The sequence below is a fragment of the Perognathus longimembris genome, chromosome 7, assembly GCF_023159225.1.
Source record: "Perognathus longimembris pacificus isolate PPM17 chromosome 7, ASM2315922v1, whole genome shotgun sequence".
Taxonomy (NCBI): Eukaryota; Metazoa; Chordata; class Mammalia; order Rodentia; family Heteromyidae; genus Perognathus; species Perognathus longimembris.
The window spans coordinates 28,232,961-28,255,177 of NC_063167.1; the positions used below are offsets into that span (position 1 = coordinate 28,232,961).

Sequence of the window (22,217 nt, forward strand, 5' to 3'; positions counted from 1 at the left end):
CAATTCTCAATTCATTCTTTATATTAAAAAATAAAAAAAGGCTCATTTGCTGAAACCATGTAAAATGAGCTCACTAATCACTGGGAGGGAAAATCAGTTACTCTGAAGCCTAAAAGTCTGCCAAGTTAAGAGCAATGGCTCAAGCTTGTAATTCTACTTGGGAGGGAGAAACTGGGGGACAATTTCAACTCAAGGCCTAGGCAGAATTAGACCCATCTGAACAAATATTAAACAAAATTACAAATGATGATACGCATCTATAATCCCAGCTATGTAAGGAATCAAGAGGACCATAAGTACTGGGGCATAAAACAAACATGTTCCTAACCATAACACAGCTTTAAAAAAGTCAAGACATTAAAAACTGTCAAATGTGTAAGAAATAAAAACAAAACAAATGCCTCAGAGGCAATTTGTTTTGCTTTTTGCCAGTCCTGGGGCTTGAACTCAGGGCCTTAGCACTCTCCCTGGTTTCTTTTTGCTCAAGGCTAGCACTCTACCACTTGAGCCACAGCGCCACTTCTGGCCGTTTCCTATATATGTGGTGCTGAGGAATCGAACCCAGGGCTTCATGCATACAAGAAGTCTTGATTCACTTCCAATGTTTTATCACTTGGTGCTGCAAATGTTATGAAACACCTACAAAAATCCCTTTAATATTACTTTTAGTAGTGTCACTGCATTGGGGACATTTTCACCTCTTGCACCTCTCCCTACTAATGTTACTAAGTTGGCCTTCACTAACCATGTCTAGCTTCTACAATGGTAGCAATAATAGCACTCTCACATCAGCTATTTCTTCTATAGCTCCGGCTACTTTGCAGTTCATCCATATGTCCAACCTTATCATTTTCATTTTTGTGCTGCACATTTATTTCTGCTGGTCAGTTCCTTCGAGTATCTGCTTATTTAAAATGTGTGTGGGTTTATCACTAGAAACAGGAGGCAATGTAACTATACACTGCTGTCCATGAATCTGTTGCTGAAAGGCCAGACTTTGGAAGAAGTGATGCTTGACACATCATTGTGCATCTGCTATTTACATAGTGATTAGTTCTACTTGGCAACTGAAAGTGCTACTTAACTCTTTTTGTTGTTGTATTTTAAGAGAGTCTCAGGCCCAGGCTGGCCTGGGCCTTCGGAGTTTGTCCCCTGGAAGTTCATGTGCTGCAGGCTTAAAGCCCCATGTGATAGTATTGAGGTGGTGAAATTTAAAAAAAAGTCATCAAGAACTTTAAGAGGTAGGACCTAGTGCCAGGTAATTAGGTCCCACAGAGTTCAGAGTCCTCACCTAACGTGACTGACTCCTGAATCTGTCTGGCTTCCTCTCTAGTCATGATGCTCTTATTAGAGGTTGAATGAAAATGTTGTCACCTAACCCTGGACTATCAGCTTCCAAACCATGAGTTAAATAATACCTCTTTTCCTTCTAAAGTACCCAGATTTGGATATTTTGCCATTGCAAATTTTAAAACAACAAAAATATACTACTGGTGGATTTGGGCTGTGTGGTGTGTGGCAGAATGTTAATCCCTACCTACCTATAAGTCATTTTATGTTTTCTGGCACAATGGGTAATTCTCATCTTTTTATCACGTTTCTTCTCATTTGCTCAAATACTTCCTAAGCTCCCCTACGAACAGTGTGACAAGTTGGGGTAGTAATAAAATAATTGACAACTGTGTGAGTTATGGGAACATGCTGCACCCTTTTCAATAGTAGAGGCCTAACTGTAACCAAAGAAATTTAATTTCTTCTCTAACAAACATTGACATTTCTGTTTAAGAACCAATGCTACAGAAAAAGAAAATATGAAAATGATCATGTATCCAAATACATTAAGAATTCTCTGTAATAGTTCAGATCTAGTCTGTGGCCAAAATTAAAACTTTATAAATGGATCATAAGTTTCAACTAGTACTGTGCTTGCTTCTAATTCTGTTTGGAATTAAGGCTTCAGATGCTTTTCAGAATGATGTGAGTTACAAATAAATAGAAAAAGTAAAAAAATATATATATATATGTATATATGTTACTCTCCAGCAAAGTAAACCTAAACAAGGGACTATGAAAGGATTACTGAGTATAGAACGATTGGATTACATTAGGATTAATTCTGTGGCAGGCAATGTTTTTCATATATTAATTAACTCAATGCAAATAGAAAAAAAGTAAACACTATGTCTACATTTTGTCATACAGGTGATAAACACTGTCTAGATTTTGTCATATAGTGATAAAACAGAAAGCCTCACTTGTCAAGTTACAGAGGCCCAGCACCAAGTGGCTCATGCTTGTAATCAGGAGGCTGATACCTAAGGATCACTGTTTAAAGCCAGTCCAGGCAGGAAAGTCGTGAGACTCTTATCCCCAATTAACCACCAGAAAACTGGAGGTGGCACTGTGGCTCAAGTGGTAGAGTGCTAGCCTTGGAGCTTGAGGAACTGAGGGACAGTACCCAGGCCCAGAATTGAAGCCAATAACCAACCAAAAAAAAAAAAAAAAAAAGGCACAGAGTACTAAAGCTACAAAGCCAAGACTCAATTCTAACCTTCCAACTTCTATAGTACATTCTACTCAACCTAGCAAGGAAACAGAAACAGCAATGTTAATTACCTTGATCAATACATTGCATATAGTATCAATAATCACACTATATTTATAAATATGTAAATGACTAATCTTTTAATTTTTTTAAAATTTGGTGCTGGTCTAGAGCTTGAACTTAGGGTATGGGCACTGTCCCTGAGCTTCTTTTGCTCAAGGCTAGTGCTCTACCACTTGAGCCACACCACCACTTCCAGCCTTTTCTAAGTAATTTATTGAAAATAAAAATCTGAGATTTTCCTGCCCATGCTGGCTTCAAACCATAATCCTTAGATCTCAGCCTCTTGAGTAGCTAGGATTACAGACATGAGTCATGATTGGCTGCCTAAAATAACCAATTTCTAAAAAAGAAAAAGAGAAAAGAAAATATGCACAGGGAAAGAGGCAACTAAGGAAACAGAAAGAAACAGAAGACTTTTTTCAAAAAATTAAAAGTGTAATCCAAATATTCAGTTATATGAAGATTCTATAACTATAGAAGAATCATGTAAAGGACCAAATAGAAAACAAAGAACTCTTAGAGGATAAATGAGAATTAAAACATTCAAATGTTTAGGAAAAAGAAGCCATCTTTCTCCCAACATAGACCCAAAATGCAAATCTAGACATCATCAGTAGAAGAGACTAAATAGCTGACTAACAGAAATTTTGAGTCAGAGCAAAAGGAGATGGTAGGGAGAAGTGATTATGTCCACTTTCCAGATGGAAAAGTTGAGGCTTTTGAAATGCCCTCATCAGAGAATGCACACAGGCCCACACCAAGTATGTCACCTTAAAACTTTCAGACAGGAAGAAAAGCTTCTAGAGGAAGAAAGAGGGAATTGGCCTCCTCAATGGCAAAATAGGATCACAGGACAGGGAGGCAAGGCTTTCAACATTTTAATGGAAAATTCACACTAGTCAAGGTAAAGGCAATTTCAAAAATGCAGGGATACTAGAAAATAATATGCACCAAAAAGGCACAAGGTAAGAGAGAAAAATACAGGATCCAACAATGGAGCCAACGTAGACCATCTAGAAAAGAGACAAGGCAACAGCTATATGGCAGACTTAGGCTAGAGCAGGAAAATATGCAGATAAAGTAACCAAGGGTCTTGGAAAAGCTAAGGATACATAAGGAAAATTAGGCAGGCAGAAAAAAAACAAGGTTATGATTAACTCAGGAGCAAAGCAACAGCTGTACTCAGAGAAAATTAGATCCCATTGTGCCAGCTGTACAGGGACTGTCAGTGATAAGATAGTTTAAAAGACTGGGGAAGACAAAGTGAGGTGGTGTCTGAACTTAAATCTTCAGTATTATAAAAGGAAAGCATTCTGGACTCAAAGTCAGAGTTACCATCAATTGACTTAAGGTGAAGATTTTAAAGTCTTTTAATCCTGAGGTTTTAATCCATGAGTGTTTCTTTCAAACTGTTTATTAAAAAGAATTTTGTACAAAAAGAAAATAAGAAAAAGGATCTAAGTATACTGTAAAATTCCATACTGTCCCTTTTTCTTCATTCTTTGTGTAAGAAGATGCTAATTAGCGGGTTCTGCTCTTCATTTTCTCTCTTGTTCGTTTTCCAGGTCTCTTCTACACAAAAACAAATGAACAAAACCAAATTTGGTCACTTACTTAGCATTTGGCCTTCTGCCCCAGGGAGAGAAGGACAAAGAAGGGAGGAGGGGGTGTGGGGGTTAGGAAGGCTGACCCTGCCCAGCCTGGAACCCTGGCTCACTTACATTTGATCCTTTCTTCCCAGGCCTCTTGAGGCCCTTGCCATGAGCTACCTTGGCCCGGAAGCTGGATACATCATCATAGCTTTCTCGAGTATTCCACTTGCCACCTTTCTTCTTTCCACCAAAACCAAACTTTTGGTTTTTATAGCGTCGTTTAGCACTGGGCCTGGAAAAAGTGGTCCTGCAGATTAGCACCCTAAATTCTGAAGAACTTTAATGATGCAATAATATCCTCTAGTTTCTTCCAAGCTCCAGAGACAATACTGTTACCAGACCCCCATAGTTTTAACCTCCAGAAAAGGAAAGAAAAGCAGGAAGGAATCTAAATAAACTATATGGCTTTTTCCTATTCTCAAAAAGCTTTTTAGCCAGGAGCTAGTGGCTCATGCTTATAATCCTAGCTACTCAGGAGGCCTGGGCAGGAAAGTCCATGAGACTCTTATCTCCAATTAACCACCAAAAAGCTAGAAGTGGAGCTGTGGCTTAAGTGCTAGAGTGCTAGCACAAAGCTCAAGGACAGCACCCAAGCCCTGAGCCTCAGGACTGACACACACAGGTATACAAAAAAGTGCTTTCTATTTCAAATCAACCTTGCTTACTCACCCCCAAACTACTGCTGTTCCTCTTTCAAGGATATAAGCATGTAAGTAACATTCAAATGTAACAAATTTAAAAACTTGCTAGAATCAACATGTCCAAAATCACCAGTCCATCTCCCTTCCTAGGCTTAACTTGGGGCTGATTCTCCCACCAATTTCTCAGCCACCCAGGCTGCCTGTTTCATTCTCCACACCTAATCCAACTACTGAGTTCTGCTAACTGCACCTTCTGAGTATTCTTCAACCAATTTTCCTCCACATTCCACTACTCTTTCAGAGCATCATCACTGGTCACTTGGCCTTCTGTAACAGTCATCCAATCAAATATCTCCCCTCAAGTCCATCCATAACCTTTTTAAAACATGACCCTTGCTTGTTATGGTAAAGCCCATGTCTCCACATTGCTTGCTGGATGAAGCCAGAGCTCTGAAACAGGCAAATGAACAATCCGGGAACCTAACGCAGCTCCTTACTCCTAGCCTCGCATTGCATATCCAGTTAGAGCTGATGTTGGCTTTCCTTCACACACAACCTGCCACTTCATGACTCTGAGCCTGTTCATTCATATTTTTCCTAAAACCAGAGCATCATACTTCCTTTTCCATCTTCATGATACGAAGAGGCACAAACCACTTCCTTGACCTGGTAGATGAGGCACTTAACAAAGGACTTGCCCAATACCCTCCCACTGAATGGCAGAAGCTGGATCTCAATCCTTGGTCCTGCACTCTTTAACCATCACACTAATGGAGTATCACATAGTGTTCTGATATTCATTCAAATAAGCTCATGTTCATCTTCAAAGGCTGTTGGTCTTAAAAGTCTATCCCCGGCCAGCAGTGGTTCCTGAGGGCCCTCCACCCCACTCATGGACTGTCAGCCCAGTACACATCCCAGAACCAAGGCAAACCAAAACACTTGTTACCCCTTCTTCACATTCTGGCCTTTCGCTCCTGCCTTGGTGGCCTTTGTGGCCTGTGCAGCAGGTTTCTCATCTCCTTCAAGGAAATCCAGTTTATCAGAGAAGCCTGTGAGGGAAGAAATATTCTGATCAGCACCGCTATACTATTAAAAAAAAATTAAGCTTTAAAATATAACTGTTATAAGTGATTTTGAGAAGTATAACTTCTAAAATCGCACCATTCCCAAAATATAAGTCTAATAGTTCAGATTAATTCTAAGGCTCCCAGGTATCCCTGTTTTCCTACATCTGTAGCAGAGAAATATCCTGACCTTTCTGGTACTTCTTGATGGCATTCATCATATGTGATTTCTCCTGCTGCCTCTTCTGAAGAACCTGTGTTTGCACCTGTGATACGAACAGAGAAGTTACATCCATTCCAAACCACCACGACAATAACTAGTTAAAACACACATACACAGATCAATACCATAACAATTTAACATGTACAGACATGTATATCTTCACAATAATCCAGTGCAGTTCAAATTCTTAATATCTTTTAAACTGTATCAAATGCATTGCAAGCAGCCTGACCCCAAAGCCACACAATCCTGCCTAGAAAACTGTAGCAAATCACATTTAAGTCTATGTTCAAGTTTTCCTATTAATTATATCTGGGCACATTAAATATCCATTCCTCTGTTACTAAGTATGAAAATATCAAAAGAGAAAAACAACCATTCCAGACAGAAAAAAAGCTATAGGGGCAAAAAAAAACAAAAACCCTATACTTGGCTGGGAATATGGCCTAGTGGTAATGTGCTCGCCTTGTATACATGAAGCCCAGGGTTCGATTCCTCAACACCACATATACAGAAAAAGCCAGAAGTGGCTCTGTGGCTCAAGTGGTAGAGTACTAGCCTTGAGCAAAAAGAAGCCAGGGACAGTGCTCAGGCCCTGAGTTCAAGCCCCAGGACTGGCAAAAAAATGAAACAAAACCAAAAAACCCTATATATACTTCGAGGTGGAGTTTCTGAACAATAATTTATTCATTGGGATCAGGCCTGTCCCACACACTGTAGTGTGTAGTAACATTTCCTACCCACTTGATGCAAGCAGAATCCCCCCACGCCAAGATGTGACAACTGAAAAATGTCTCCAGACAGTGACAGATGTTCTGTGGAGGACAAAAATCACCCCAAATTGAGAACCACTACCCAATAAGTTTCCTCAAATTATACACTGTGCTAAGCAGCCTTACTGTCTTTTTCTTTGATTCTGACAAGTTAGGTTATACTATTAGGTACAACTCATGGTTGGGGTCTCTGAAATTATGCGAAATCCACCTCCAGATTAGAGGATCAAGATCAGTGAGCCTTGTGCAGAGGACAGGACAGCAGGACTTGTCAGTGAAATGACCCCAAATGAGAACAGCCCCACACCCCAGATCACAAGTGTTATGTCAGAAATGCTTAAGAAACCTAGACAGAGCCTTCTTAGTCCCATTCTCTCCCACACACAAATTCTAATTCCTGCCCCCTTCTCTTTAGAAGACCATCAATAAGACAGGAAAACCAAGCAGTTTCATCATATACCTGATTTGGTTTTATACTAGAACTCAGATATTCATAGTCAAATACACATGGGTATAGTTTCTTTCAGATTTCACAGTAATCGATAATATGATCATCTTGAAGACCTGAGGATCATCTAAAGCAATGCATCCCACCCAGGAAGGTTATCATGACTTCTGGGGGAAAAGGGGAAGACATGTAGACATTTCCAGAGACTCTGAAGCCTAAAAATCCTTTGCAATTTTCCAGTTGTGGTCCTGCTGAGTGAGGGGTCAGATTTGGAAACCACTGATCTGGACCCAGCTCTTCACAATATAGATGTGAAGAACTAAAGCCCAGTGAGCTTTCAGTTCGTTTGCTGCTATCACACTACTGGTGCAGCATAGGGTCAGGTGAAGAGTGTGCTCAGGAAATCCAGCAGCAACACTGCACAGTGAGAACAGAACACAATCTAACATCCATGTAGTACAGAACCAAATCAGATCACGGCAATCTAACATGACAGACATTCCTGGCCTCTCTAGTCCCTGTATATTTTCTTTCTTACCTTCTTTCCATATTTCCTAAGTGCTCTCAGTTGCTTAGCCTTTTCAGACTTCTCCATGGCAGCCTGTTTAGCTTGCAGCTTCAATCGAATCTAAAATACAAGGTTTTGCAGACATTGCTTTTACTTAGAAAGCACTAGAACGGGGATCATATCTTCCCAATTCTGCCAGTTGTGGAACTTGTAAATCACCAATATAAGGACAGTGAAGTTCAAAGGCTGAGCACTCTGCCTAACTAAGGTATCACAAATGTCAGTGGTGGAGCTTAAAAGTAACCTTCCCTTAGCTACTCAGGAGGCTGAGATCTGAGGATCCCAGTTTGAAGCCAACCTGGGCAGGCAAGTGGGTGAGACTCTTACCTCCAATTAACCACCAGAAAACTGGAAGTGGAACCATCGCTTAAACTGGTAGTGCTAGCCTTGAGCAGAAAAGCTCAGGGCCAATGCCTAGGCACTAAGTTCAATCCCCATGACCATCAACAACAAAAAAGTAACCTTCCCACTCAGTGTGCTGTCTGTTCCAGTGCACACATTGACCTACTTGTAGTCTGAGAAAGAATACCTACTTGCGTGTATACTCTGGTTAAGCAAGCACACGGCCTCAGTGCCTTTCTCTTAACAGGCCAAATCACACATTAAAAGTCTCTGTAGAGGGGCTGGGGATATAGCCTAGTGGCAAGAGTGCCTGCCTCGGATACACGAGGACCTAGGTTCGATTCCCCAGCACCACGTATACAGAAAATGGCCAGAAGCGGCACTGTGGCTCAAGTGGCGGAGTGCTAGCCTTGAGCGGGAAGAAGCCAGGGACAGTGCTCAGGCCCGGAGTCCAAAGCCCAGGACTGGCCAAAAAAAAAAAAAGTCTCTGTAGATCCCTAACACCCTCTCCTATTAACATGTATGTTTAATGTCTTATGTTTTTGCAGGGAAGACATAAGAAGCTCAATGTACAGACATGTATCTGGGATGGTTAGCTAGGCTGGATTCGTTTCTCTGGGTACCACCAAGATCTCCCTAAAATTCAACTTAAGACTCAAGGGAACTACTTAAATACATCTTGGATGTAGCACCATGCTACAACCATGTCAGCAAGGAAATGCAAAAGCCATCTTTACTTACATTTCTTATAGTGCTTCTTCACTCCTTAATTGTTAAAATTAGGGAAGTGTCATGTTATTTAGTATGATTGGCATAACTCTGAAGTAGACATAATTGGCTCTGACAACCATACCCCCATTTCTGAGTTTTACATATCTTTTTCAAACATTCAGGAGATAAGCCAGCTGAGAACACTTCAGTATAATGCCTTAGTTTTCCAGAGGAAGGGGAATCCTTGTTTTTTACCTTTTGCATCTGCTGATCAGTCTTGGCCATTTCTGCAAAATAATCATCAGGACGCTTGGTAGGGATCTGGAGCTGATGGAGCCGGGGTAATACTGCAAGCACAGCAGCCTGTGCCTGGCGGTAGCTGAGATTGTAAGATAAAAGTGTGAAATGCAGTGAGGAGAATGGCATTCATTCCTTCTTACCTCATCTTATGAGTTATCCAAACTCAGAACATCTATCAACCTCTGACTGTCCTTAGCAATTATAAATAACAAGCAAACAAAATGGTAATAAAACCTCACTAATCCAGTATACAATAAAAATTTCATTACTTGTTTTTTGTTTTTTTAAGTGAAAGTAAATTAGTAGCTTAAAAGCAGAGCACCTGGATCTCACCAGTGTAGTAATCCTACATACTCAGGCTGAGATTTGAGGATTGTGATTTGAAGCCAGCACAGGCAGAAAAGTCTTGAGATTCTAATCTCCAATTAACCACCAAAAAGCTGGAAGTGGAGCTATGGGAGCTGTGGCTCAAGTGGTAAAGCACAAGGCTTGAATAAGAAAAAAAAGCTCAGGGACAGTGTGCTAGCCCTGAGTTCAAGCCCCAGGATAGCACCAAAAAAAAAAAACAACAAAAAAAGAGCACACTAAGGTACAATTAACACAAACCAATGCCAATCATAAATTCCTAAGTAATCACTAAAAAAAAAAAAAGTCCACTCAGGAACCTAGCATAAAGTTTGTTCAAGTAACAGAATGCCCACATACATACACAAAAATTGGAAACTGAGTTATTTAAAAAAACAATCCTCAAACTGAAATTGACTTGTGCCTGGTGGATCAAGGAGCTCTTATCTGGAACCAGGGGAAAATCTAGCTCTTCCAGCCTCTTTCCAGGCTTATTGCAAATTCCCGGGTGCTTGGGAGGTCAGGGGGAAGGCTCACTACATTCCCCTCTCCTCAAAATTCTAGCACAAGGATCCCCAACTTCTCCCCGTTGGAAAACAAACATACAAACTCATTTCCCTTTGGAAGTCATCTTCTGGGTTCACAGCTTTCTTCTGGTCCTTATTCTGCTGAGGTGTTGGCTGAGGTTCATTGATTTCGGGCACCGGACCCAGGGTCACATCCAACCTTTCAACCCAATCTAGATTCCGCTTGAATTCATCTAAACACTGCTTCAGGCCGTTCTAGGAGAGTCAGACACTGTGCTCACAAGACCAGAACCGGGGGTGCTGATAAGCCAACAAATCAAAGCCCTCATTCCAAATACCCACAGCGTCATCCACCCGGGGAAAAGAGCTGGATGGGTCTTTCCGGGAACAAGACCCGGCTTCTTGCACAGCCAGTGCCTGGTGTTCACCCCATCTCCGAATACTCCCTGCCCGGCCCCCGGCTAGCTCACCACGTTGTTCACGGCCTTCTTCGGCCCCTCTAGCACGACATTGAGGCCTGGCTTCAGAAGTCCGCGGGCAAACGCATTCTGCAACTGCAGGACACGGTCGCGGTCAACACCGGAGGAATAAAGACGCCCCTTGCCCCCACCCCGCTCCAGCGCCTAGCGCCGGACACCCACCTCTCGGTCGGTGACCACCGAGTCCTCAGAGTCCGAGCCGGATCCCGAGAGCGGGGGAGTGTCCATCATGGCCCGCCGGAAGGCGCGGGGTGGCGGAGGTCCGCGCTGCTCGCTCGCTGGGGATGATCCTCCTCGCCGGTGCAGCCCTGGGAGCCCCGCGTCCGCCCGCCGCAGCCCCACGTGAGACCGCGCCACACCAGCACTGACAACCACCAGCCCCGGCTCCGCTTTCGGGAGGAACTTCCGCTTCCGGCCTCCGGAGCACACTTCCGGTTTCTCATCGCTATGGGAACCGCTCCGGCGTCCGGAAGTGCTGAGGTGGCTTGGGCCCCATAGGAGTTGCAACTCCGGATACGTGCGTGGTCCGGTGGACCCAGAGCGAAGAAGCGAGAGGTAGAAGGGGGTCCCCGGCAGTCTTGGAAGATGCTGGGGGGCACTGGGGAGCTAAGGAAAGGGGGGCGCTGGGAGCGGCAGGGGTGCGCGGTGTGTGGGGAGGAGTCGGGGGCGGGGCGGGGGCGTGACTCTGGAAGGGGCGGGGCTTCGCCCTCACCTGTGGCGTTCCACCTGCAGCACACCTCTGGCAAAGGACTATGTCGACCGTAGTAGCGCAGTCGCTGCATGTTTTTGGCTTCCGGTCTCACGTGGCCAACAATGTCTTTTTCTTCGATGAGCAGATCATTATATTCCCTTCAGGAAATCACTGTGTGAAGTACAATGTGGATCAGAAATGGCAAAAATTCATCCCAGGTAAAATCCCTTTCCATCCCCACACATTTAGCAGCCGACTCCTGAGTAGCTAGGATGTACAAGCATGAGCCACCAAAGCCTGGTATGACTCAATTCTTTTGTTCATCATTATGCTTTTGTGATTCATGCATCTTCATACCTATAACTAATCTCATTTTATTGCAACAGAGTGTTACAACCTGTGACTATAATGTCTCAAATATACACAACCGTTGGAAGTTTGAGAAGTATTTGGGAAGTAACTTGGCAAATTCTAATAATTTGCTATTCATTTTTCTATTCATATCTTTTGCAATCACTTGTTCAAAGATTCTTCAGAGCACACAACCAAGACTAAAATTACTAACATAGTATCAATTTACATTCCCACTTGTAGTGCATAAGGGTCCTTATTCCCCTACAACTTCATCAGTTCTTTTTTTTTTTTTTTTTTTTGGGCCAGTCCTGGGCCTTGGACTCAGGGCCTGAGCACTGTCCCTGGCTTCCTTTTTGCTCAAGGCTAGCACTCTGCCACTTGAGCCACAGCGCCACTTCTGGCCGTTTTCTGTATATGTGGTGCTGGGGAATCGAACCCAGGGCCTCATGTATACAGGGCAAGCACTCTTGCCACTAGGCCATATCCCCAGCCCCCTTCATCAGTTCTTGATATTCAACTTTTTTTGTGAATCTGGTGGTTGAGAAAAGGTATCTTATTGTTTCTCTCTCTCTCTCTCTCTCTCTCTCTCTCTCTCTCTCTCTCTCTCTCTCTCTCTCTCTCTCTCTCTCTCTCTCTCTCTCTCTCTCTCTCTCTCTCTCTCTCCTTGAACTCTGGGCCTGGGCACTGTCCCTGAGCTCTTCAGCTCAAGCCTAGCACTCTACCACTTGAGCCACTTCTGGTTTTCTGGTGGTTAATGAGATAAGAGTCTCACAGACTTTTCTGCCCTGGCTGGCCTGGGATCTCAGCCTCCTGAGTAGCTAGGATTACAGGCGCGAGCCAAGGCATTATTTCTTATTACTAATAAAGATGAATATCTTTTCATGTGTGAATGGAATATTACTACCTAGTTTTATGTTAAACATCTTGTTCACAGTTTTTACCAATTTTTTCATCATTTTTATGGGTTTGGGGCCTTGAGGTAATTTTCTTACTGATTTATGGGTATGCTGCATGTTCTGTATATTAACCATACATTCTGTTCATTAATGATACATCTAACTAATTCCAATCCGAGACTTGTGTTTTCTACCTCCTTTTGATGATAGGCAGAAATTATTAGTTTTAGTGACATGAGTTATTAAACACCATGTAATATGCTGTTGGAATAAATTATATTAAACATAGTTGACTTTTATTTACTGATTTTTATGTCCAGAATATTTGCTAAACTATGATTCATTCTAATGAATTATCTGTAGACTGTCTTTAGATTTTTCTACAGAGTCAATCATATTGTCTATATATAACAATGGTTTTATTTCTTTCTTTTTCTTATGTTTCTGACCGGAAAGCACCTCCAGAGAGAGTGAAATGAAGTATAAAAATGGAAATCCTGTCATGTCTTTGATTCTAAAGGGAATTCTTTTAACATGTCTTACTAAAAGAAGAATGCTTAATATATAAAGTTATTAACATCCTTTATCAGGCTAAAGAATTTTTCTAAGCTGAGCACTGGTGGCACGTGCCTGTAATCCTAGCTACTAAGGAGAAGGCTATCTGAGGTTCTCAGTTTGATACCAGCCCAGAGAAGAAAAACATGTGAGAATCTTTTCTCCAATTAACCACCAAAAAGCTAGAAATGGAGCTGTGGTTCATGTGGTAGAGTGCTAGCCTTGAATACAAAAATTCAAGAACAGTGCCCAGGCCCTGAGTTCAAGCCCCAGGACTGGCAGAAAAAAAAAAAAAAAAACTTTTCTCATTTGCTGCTTTGCCCTCAGTGAACAAATAACTGAATTTTGTTGCATACATTTTCTACATTTTTTCATAATACTTTAAACTTTTCATACTTTCATTCAGACATTTATTTATATTTGTTCTCATATGTACCAGGTGTTGCCACCATTAGACTTTAATGTAGTACTAAGTTCTTACCATTTTTGTTTAAAGAGTGCCTTTTTTCATTCTCATTTTTGAGAGATATAAGACTTTTGTCTACATATCTGTTTCATTGGGTTATTTTTGTCTTCTATTTTGTGGTGGTGGCTAAGAAATTATCCATTAAATCTTTTTTTTTTAGATTATCAGTCTTCTATCTTCCTTTAAGGTCTTATCTATCATATATATATATATATATATAATGTTTCACTTTTATTTTTCATTCTCATAGGGGTTCCCTGGGGTCCCTGGACCTAAGGCATAGTGTAGTTATTCTAGAGAATTTTTAACAGTTATCACTTCAGTTAAGGTATTTTGTGTGTGTCTGTGCTGGCACTGGGATTGAGCTCAGGGCCTTATGGTCTCACTTCTTTTGCACTCAAGGATACTACTCTACCACTTGAGCCACAGGCCCATTTTTGGCTTTTGGTGGTAAGAGATAAGAGTTTTTTGGAGATAAGAGTTTCATGGACTTTTCTGTCCAGGCTGGCTTTGAACCTGGATCCTCAGATCTCAGCCTCCTCTGAGTAGCTAGTATGAACCACAGGTGACAAGCTTCAGATAAAGTATCTTTTTTTTTTTCTATGCCAGTCATGGGGTTTGAACTCATGGCCTGAGCATAGTCCCTGAGCTTTATTGCTCAAGGCTATCATTCTACCACTTGGGCCACAGCTCCACTTCTGCCTTTTTGGTGGTTAATTAGAGATGATGGTCTCATCAGCCTTCTTGCCTGGGCTGGCTTTGAACTGTGATGCTCAGATCTCAGATCTCCTGAGTGTCTAGCATTACAGACCTGAGCCACAGGTGCCTGTCAAAGTATCTTTTTCATTCTGTTATCTTCTCTGGAACTCTAGACCATCTAGACTCCTCTCATCCACTCCCTGTGTTATATACCAGACAATTTCTTTAGATTTTTTTTTGGTCTTGGTTTCATTGATTCTTTTTTCAACTATATCTAACATATCACTTAAGGTACTCATTGGGATTTAATTTCTGTTATTCTGCTCACATGCTTACATTTCTTACATGCACCACTCTTTTTCTTCTCCAAACTCCTTCTTACATCACCAGGGGCCTCATTTATATGCCTGTGGGTTCTCCCAGCTACAGGTTCAGGTGTGTCCACATAACCTATAAACAGCCATCTTTTGATCATTCTTTAGGCCTAAGCCACGGGTAGAGACACCAATGATGGTCTTATGAGCAGACTTAGAACCATTTGAGCATGGAATTCCAGGGTGCTGAGGACCTAGAACATAACCTAGAATAGGCAATGAAAACTCCAGGTGGCCTTCGGTTCCATATTCTGGTAAAGGATATAGCCAGAGGATAGTGACTCTAAAATATGGGCCCCCAAAGAACCCATGCTGGCCAGTTTTCTGGTAAAATTATGACATCAGATCATGAACTTGAGAGATCTATCTGACTTTGATCTGGCTCTTCATTTCATAAGCTCATAGAGCCTTATCTTCCTCATCTGTAAAATGGAGATGATGCCTAGCTTGCTCTCCTCACAGAACCATGATGGGTGCCTCAAACATTCTCATCTGTTCATTCAACAAAAGTTTATAAAGCACCTCCTGTGTGCTAGACACAAAAATCACACACACACACACACACACACACACACACACACACACACACACACACACACACACACACACCCACACTGGAATTCCATGCTCAGATGGTTCTAAGTCTGCTCATAAGTCAACAGATGCAATCTTCTTTATAGTCTAATTTCCACCCACTCCAGATGTCCCATTCCTCTTAGGCACCACTGATGCCTTTCTCTCCCTCAACCCTTCACCCAGGCAATCACTAAGTCCTACTGGTTCTCGTCTCCCATCCTCGCCATTCCTATCACTCCAACTGCCTTCATATACCTTATTGCCACCATCATGTCTGCTTCTTCAAATAGCATTGGGCATTTTCCCTCAATTCCTCCCCAGACCCCTCCCAGGACTGTCTTTCATATAGTTGCTGGAGAGAGCTTCTTACAACATACATCTAACCCTTCCTAAAATTGTTCTTCACTGACTCCTGCATAAAGTCAAAACTGTGCAAGGCTCTCAGTGCCCCAGATCCCACTTCTTGGGTGCAGTTCTTCCCACAGCCCTTTCAGTGGAGTCCCATGTGTTAGATAAGAATGTTGCCGGGTGACTTGATCTTTCTCCTTGGCTTGCTGTTAAGAAGCAGCATGGAGCCCATCACAAAGGGAGTAGCACATCTTCTCCTGTCTCATTCACCCTCCTTTATCTACTGTGCACAATGCCTAGGTCCCACCATACTTTATAAAAAGGTTTTGTTTGTTTGTTTTTTTGGCCAGTCCTGGGCCTTGGACTCAGGGCCTGAGCACTGTCCCTGGCTTCTTCCCGCTCAAGGCTAGCACTCTGCCACTTGAGCCACAGCGCCGCTTCTGGCCGTTTCCTGTATATGTGGTGCTGGGGAATCGAACCTAGGGCCTCGCGTATCCGAGGCAGGCATTCTTGCCACTAGTCTATATCCCCAGCCCCTATAAAAAGGTTTTACTTTTTTGTTAAACTCAGAAAATAATTGAATATAACAATAATGACTAGATAATGGCAAATCCAGCCTGAGTTACATTTCTCTTTATATCAATGTAGTCATCAAATATATGATTGCATATAGTTTAAAATACTGTTTAAAGAAATACTTTTAACAGAGGAAGGATCCCATGAGGGCAAATACACCTAGGGCCATGAAAATTGTAATCCACTCTATATTTTATTGCTCAAATAGTGTTGGCACTTTAATCTTTGCCTTGGGCTTTGTTTTCTAGAGGCACACAGCTTTCATTTCATGCTTATTACTTCAGGTTTCAAGATGCCTGCTATATCTCTAGACATCCACCTCTGTATTCCAGGAGGAGGGGAAATAGAATCTATGTGCTTCCAAGAAAAGTTTTATTATAAAGCTACTCCAGCAGACTTGTGCATTCATTTCATGGTCAGAATGGCACTTAGATGGCCTGAGGCTGAAGGATTAATGTGTGGCCACCTTAACCTTTGGAGTAGGAGGAGAGTATTGAGTGATGGTACTTAGGACATGAAAGCCTCTATAATTACACCCTTATTCCACCCTGTGAGACCTATGTAATGTTTCAGCTATGACTACTGCTGCAAGTCTCCCACTATGTTATACCCTTACTCATATCCATACCTATAGCTCAAGCTCCTCCTGCCCATGTCCCCATATTCACCCTACGCCCCATCATAGTTTTCAAGAGAAGCTTCTGGTCTTCAAACCTTATCCTCAGTGAGGTTCCTATCCTAGTCATTTTCATAATACCCTAGACACAGTAGAACCCAGAGATGGCCAAGAACTGATGACTGGTGTTCATGCACCATCCCTCTTTGGGCAAGTGGTACTTGTTGTTCCAAGTCACGAAACAACCACCAAGAAGGCCACCGAGACTCAGACGTTCCAAAATGCAAAAGCAAGGCAAGGCTTTATTCAAGCGAACTGCAACTCGGGCCTTATCCTACCCACCGACACAGTGGAGGTTAGGAGGGAGCCTTGAGCTGCGATTACACAGGGCTTATAAAGTCAAAAATCAAAGTTACAACATCAAGTGTTCAAGCAAGCAAAATTAGGACACAGGTACAAATCTGATTGGCTCAGGGCTCGAGGCATTCTGGGGGCAGTCAGAGTTAAGCATTCCCAGCGGTTAGAGTTCTAGACCAGCTGGGCCCTAATAAGCTTGTCCTGAGTTTGCTCACAGGACCTGCTTATCTCAGGGTCACGTAAAGTGGGGTTCGCGTGGTAAAGTGGGGCCTGACTTCAAAGTCTGGCACTTCATTTCCCCCTTTTTTTCTTTGGTACCTTGGGAGCCAATCATGGCTCCATTCTGTCCATTTCAATGGCTTGCCTGTCTAGGGGATGATATAGAGATAAGGCATGGGCCAATAGGGCCCAAAGTAGTAACCTAAAACAACTCTGGTCCCTTGGTTTTAAAGGGGGGCTGATTGGTGAGGATCATCCATCTTCTGTAGCTTCTTCAGGCTGACTGAGGGACGTTGACCTTACCTAGCCAGGAACCTATACTTTACCAAGGGACTGCAGGATCAGATGTCCATTAGGAGCTTTACTCCAAACTGGAAATTATACCCATATTCCTGAGCAAGCCCAAAACTACTAATGCCTTCTTGCTTGCATGGGACTTTACAGGACTCCTGCTAGTTGCTAAAATAAGGGGGTCACCCTACTTTGGAGTGAGCTGCCAAAATAACATCAACATTAGCCAGGGTAGCAAGGAAAGAAGGCAAAAAGAAAATTATAACAATATTCAGTCTAACTTTCTTTTTTTGAGGCGAAGGCAAAGCGGCTGAGTCGGGTGCTTGGAGACCTCCCATGTTCCACCACGGTAGTCGTCATCCAGGGCAAAAGGGTCAGCTAGCCTGGCGTGGGAGCAATGGACCCAAGTGGCGATGCCATCTACCTTGAGGGCAATGGGAGTAGTCAGTAGCACTACGTAGGGTCCCTTCCACCGTGGTTCTAAGGATTTGGGGTTATATCTCCGGACGAACACCCAGTCCCCTGGTCTGAATAAATGGGGGGTAGGGACAGAAGCAGAATCATATAATGCCTTAAGTTGGGGCCACATATTCTTGTGCACGAGCTACAAATAATCAAGTTTACACAAAAATTCAGCATCATCCAAATCAGCAAGCAATTCAGTCTGAAGGCTAGGGATAATGGGCAGGGGGTACCTGTACATTATTTCAAAAGGAGTAAAGCCAAGCTGATAGGGAAATTTTCTTACTCTAAGCAGAGAAAAAGGAAGGAGTGACACCCAGTCTGCACCAGTCTCTAAGGCCAATTTAGTTAAGTCCGATTCATTCTCTCTACCTGTCCTGAACTCTGGGGTCTATAAGCATACAATGCAATTTCCAATCCATCCCCAGTGCAGCGGCTATTCCCTGACTTACTTTTGAGACGAAGGCCGGTCTGTTGTCTGACCCAGTGGTGGATGGGAAGCCATACCTGGGTAGGATTTCTTCCAGGATCTTCTTAGCCACTACATTCGCAGTCTCATGCTTTGTTGGATAGGCTTCAACCCATCCTGAAAAGGTGTCTACAAAAGCTAGCAAATATTTGTATCCAAATTTTCCAGGTTTAATTTCTGTGAAATCTACTTCCCAATACACACCTGGCCTATCCCCATGGAGGCGAGCTCCTTTAGTAACTGGTTGATTGGGGGCATTGGTGAGCTGACAGGCCTTACAATTTTTAACAATATTTTCAATAAGTTGATCTCCTTTCTAATTTTCACTTTGGAGTGTCGGAGCAAGTCCTGCATTCTTCGGGTTCCCATGTGAGAAGCTCAGTGGATTCTCTTAAGGATCCCCTTACCCAGCCCTTGTGGCAAGATAAGTTTCCCTTCACAAGTTTTCCACCAGTCATTGTTTCCTTCTCTGTCCAGGGGTTTGTGGGCCATGGGAATTTTCTTTATCCACTCCAAGTCTTCTTGGGAATAATGGGGCACAGGAGGCAAAGCTCGTGGCTCTGGGTCTACTAGAGTCAATACTTCTCTGGGCTGAAGGGCTGCTTCCTTAGCTGCCTGGTTGGCCAGATTATTCCCTCTAGTCACCGAATCAACTCCCTTTTGATGACCTGGACAGTGCATAATGGCAATCTTTGCTGGTTCCCATAGGGCCCGGATGAGGCTTAAAATCTCCTGCTTGTTTCTAATGGCCTTTCCTTCGGCTGTCAGTAGCCCCCTCTCTTGGTATTCATGTCAAGAAGGCCTAAGGTTGGGGCTGGGGATATGGCCTAGTGGCAAGAGTGCTTGCCCTGTATACATGAGGCTCTGGGTTCAATTCCCCAGCACCACATATACAGAAAATGGCCAGAAGTGGCGCTGTGGCTCAAGTGGCAGAGTGCTAGCCTTGAGAGAAAAAAAAAAAAAAGAAGCTAGGGACAGTACTCAGGCCCTGAGTCCAAGCCCCAGGACTGGCCAAAAGAAAAAAAAAAGAAGGCCTAAGGCAGGGGCTTCCAGAAGGCTTTTCTAGATTGCCTCAAAGGCTTTTTGCATCTGCTCAGTCCAATGAAATTCTGGGAGGTTTTTGGTGGTTTCATATAGAGGCTTGGCCATCTCAGCGAACCCAGGTATCCACAGCCAGCAAAAGCCTGCTGTTCCCAGGAACTCTGACTTGTCTGGCTGACTTAGGCACAGGGATTTTCAGCATAGTCTCTTTACGTGCATCTGACAGCCAACACTTGCCCTCTTTTAATATGAAGCCCAGATAGGTGACTTCAAGTTTACAAATTTGTGTCTTTTAACATTCTAGTTTGTAAAAGCTTTTTCCTGACTAGCTGGGGAACTGATCTCTGATGACCTAAAAAAAATTACCTTTGTAGGCCTTTAACAGATCTCAATAAGGACACAATCTCAGGTCTACAAGCTTTCTTTCCTGAACAGATGTATCAGCTTAAAATTCTCACTGCCAGTCAGAGCTTTGAGTAGATGTGGGGGTTGGGATTTTAAACTATCCTCTCATTTGACAAACTTACCCTTACTAACCACTATCACAGATGACTGGCAAGTTCCTGCCCAGTAGACAGACATGGGCATTAGAAAGGCATGCTTACGAACTATTCTTCTAGGACTTCCTGGCTTTGATTAACGTTTGAAAGGCTAAACAGGAGTGACTCTAGGATCTGACACCATCTCTGCCATCCAAGCAGTGGCTTACTGCCTCTGGATGCTCTGTCACTTTTGTCCCAGGAGGAGTGACTTTCCACTGGACTTGGACTCAGGGCCTGAGCGTTGTTCCCCAGCTCTCCAGCTCAAGACTAGCACCCTACCACTTTGAGCTCCACACAACTCCGGTCCCAGCACTCTGCTGGCTGATTAGAGACAAGTCTCTCATAGGGACCTTTCTCTGCCCAGGCTGGCTTCGAACCACAGATTTCAGATCAGTGAGTCTTACAAGAGGCCACTTTACTCCAATTAAAAGCAACAAGGTGGTCCACACAGAAGTAGTTTTTAAGCATGCTCTTACCTGGAGCTTATTAAGGGCCAGTATTAGATCTTGACAAACTTGTAGGAATCACCTGTGCTTCTCTGTGGGCCTGCTGGAAACTGTTACAAAAACCTACAAAGAAGCTGGAATGGCAATTAAACATTTTGGTAGCCATAATTCTCCTTTTCTCACTTTGCAATAATTATTTAGGACAATTTTACTTCCAAATTTCTTATCTAGAAATATATTCTTGATTTCCAAAGACTTTTTACTAACCCAACACTTTAGCTTTTATCTGCATTGGAAAAACAAGCTCACAGGCATTCTGAAACCAGGTGCCGCCCTTTGCCTAGGGACTGCTTGTTTCAAAAGAGCCTCTTTTTTTTTTTTTTCTTCAGTCCCAGTTACTGCATGGCATGAAGACCTTTGAACTCAAATGACAATTTTTCCTTAATGCAAGAATTACAATTAGAAATACTTATCCATTCAGCTTTCCAATATATTAGTGAGAAACATTGGCCCATTTTGCCATTTCTTCCTACATACATAGAGTTAATGAGAGTTTATTTCTATCCCCATTAGTTTAATATATATCCTTTTACATCCAAATTTCTGACACTTAGCTCTGATTTTTTAATTAAACATTTTTAACTATAGTTCCTCTTTAAAACAATGCAATAATCCTTTAAAGCATTTGGTAATGCCCAAACTTGATGACCATTTGAATTTAAACTTAAACTCACTCAATTTTACATCATACTAACAGTCTTGAACATGTTCACACTTACACATGCACGCACACATACATATTCAAAAGATCTTAAAGCACGCAAAATAAGCATCGACCATACATTTTCCAGTGGCAAGAGGTATTTTGTCAATCTTACTTCTGCAACACCCAATATTTTAAGACAAAACCTTTAACAAATGATTCTAGCATTCTTCAGCCTCATTTTCCAGGGCTTGATAGTCTTAGTAAAACAGTTTTAGTCTTAGTAAAACATTTTAGCACACCAAATAATTTTCTGCTTAAGAAGGCTGGGTGGGGGTCCCCCCAGAGTTCTTTTTGTGTACATTCACACTCTGAACCGTCGCCTGTACATCTTATGCAGGCTTGACACAGAAGAGGCTCTCAGACTTATAAACACAGAGACGGGTCACTCCCCACCACCTGCGGGTGGCTTGGGCTGGCCCAGTGTCTGCCCCTGTCGGCAGTGGCTGCGGGTCAGGACTCGGGGCCGATGCCTCCATGCCCTGGGCTGCCGGCGCCAGGACTGGTGGGGATCCTCCAGAGCGGAGGGCACAGCTGAAACATTTTAAGAAGGGCCGAACCCAAGCTGGAGTGTCCCTGTCAACTAGTTCCCTCCAGGTGTCTATATAAGGTCTAGATAGCCTAAATGAGGGGCGTCGATTCAAAGCTCCCCTCAGGTGGCCAATTAGCCTCATGGATGGGCCATTCTGACTTGCACAGGGTGATTTTCCTCCTTACAGGCCACACCTCGGTTCTGAGCTATCTCCTTGACCTCCCTCCAGTGAGCTAGGGTCAAATCTAGGGGGCTAGATG

General features: G+C 42.9%; 2 protein-coding genes across 4 annotated transcripts in view; one reads left to right on the forward strand and one right to left on the reverse strand.

The window, feature by feature from the left end:
• Positions 1-4,002: 4,002 nt before the first annotated feature.
• Ebna1bp2 (EBNA1 binding protein 2) lies at positions 4,003-11,055 on the reverse strand. The gene is made up of 9 exons (XM_048351084.1): positions 10,847-11,055; positions 10,676-10,759; positions 10,285-10,460; positions 9,289-9,412; positions 7,951-8,040; positions 6,159-6,234; positions 5,851-5,953; positions 4,330-4,492; positions 4,003-4,180 (listed from the first exon to the last, which is right to left on the reverse strand). The coding sequence occupies exons 1-9, from the start codon at positions 10,913-10,915 to the stop codon at positions 4,130-4,132; spliced, it is 936 nt and encodes a 311-aa protein (XP_048207041.1). The 5' UTR covers positions 10,916-11,055; the 3' UTR covers positions 4,003-4,129.
• A 94-nt stretch (positions 11,056-11,149) lies between these two features.
• The window catches only part of Cfap57 (cilia and flagella associated protein 57), a 69,206-nt gene continuing 58,138 nt past the window's right edge, over positions 11,150-22,217 (forward strand). For 2 of the 3 annotated variants that reach the window (XM_048351068.1, XM_048351070.1), the window contains exons 1-2: positions 11,150-11,239; positions 11,417-11,593. In XM_048351068.1, the coding sequence (XP_048207025.1) occupies positions 11,437-11,593 (157 nt within the window). In that variant the 5' untranslated portion in view covers positions 11,150-11,239; positions 11,417-11,436. The remainder of the gene's footprint in view (positions 11,240-11,416; positions 11,594-22,217) is intronic. The other variant, XM_048351069.1, reaches the window with a different exon arrangement.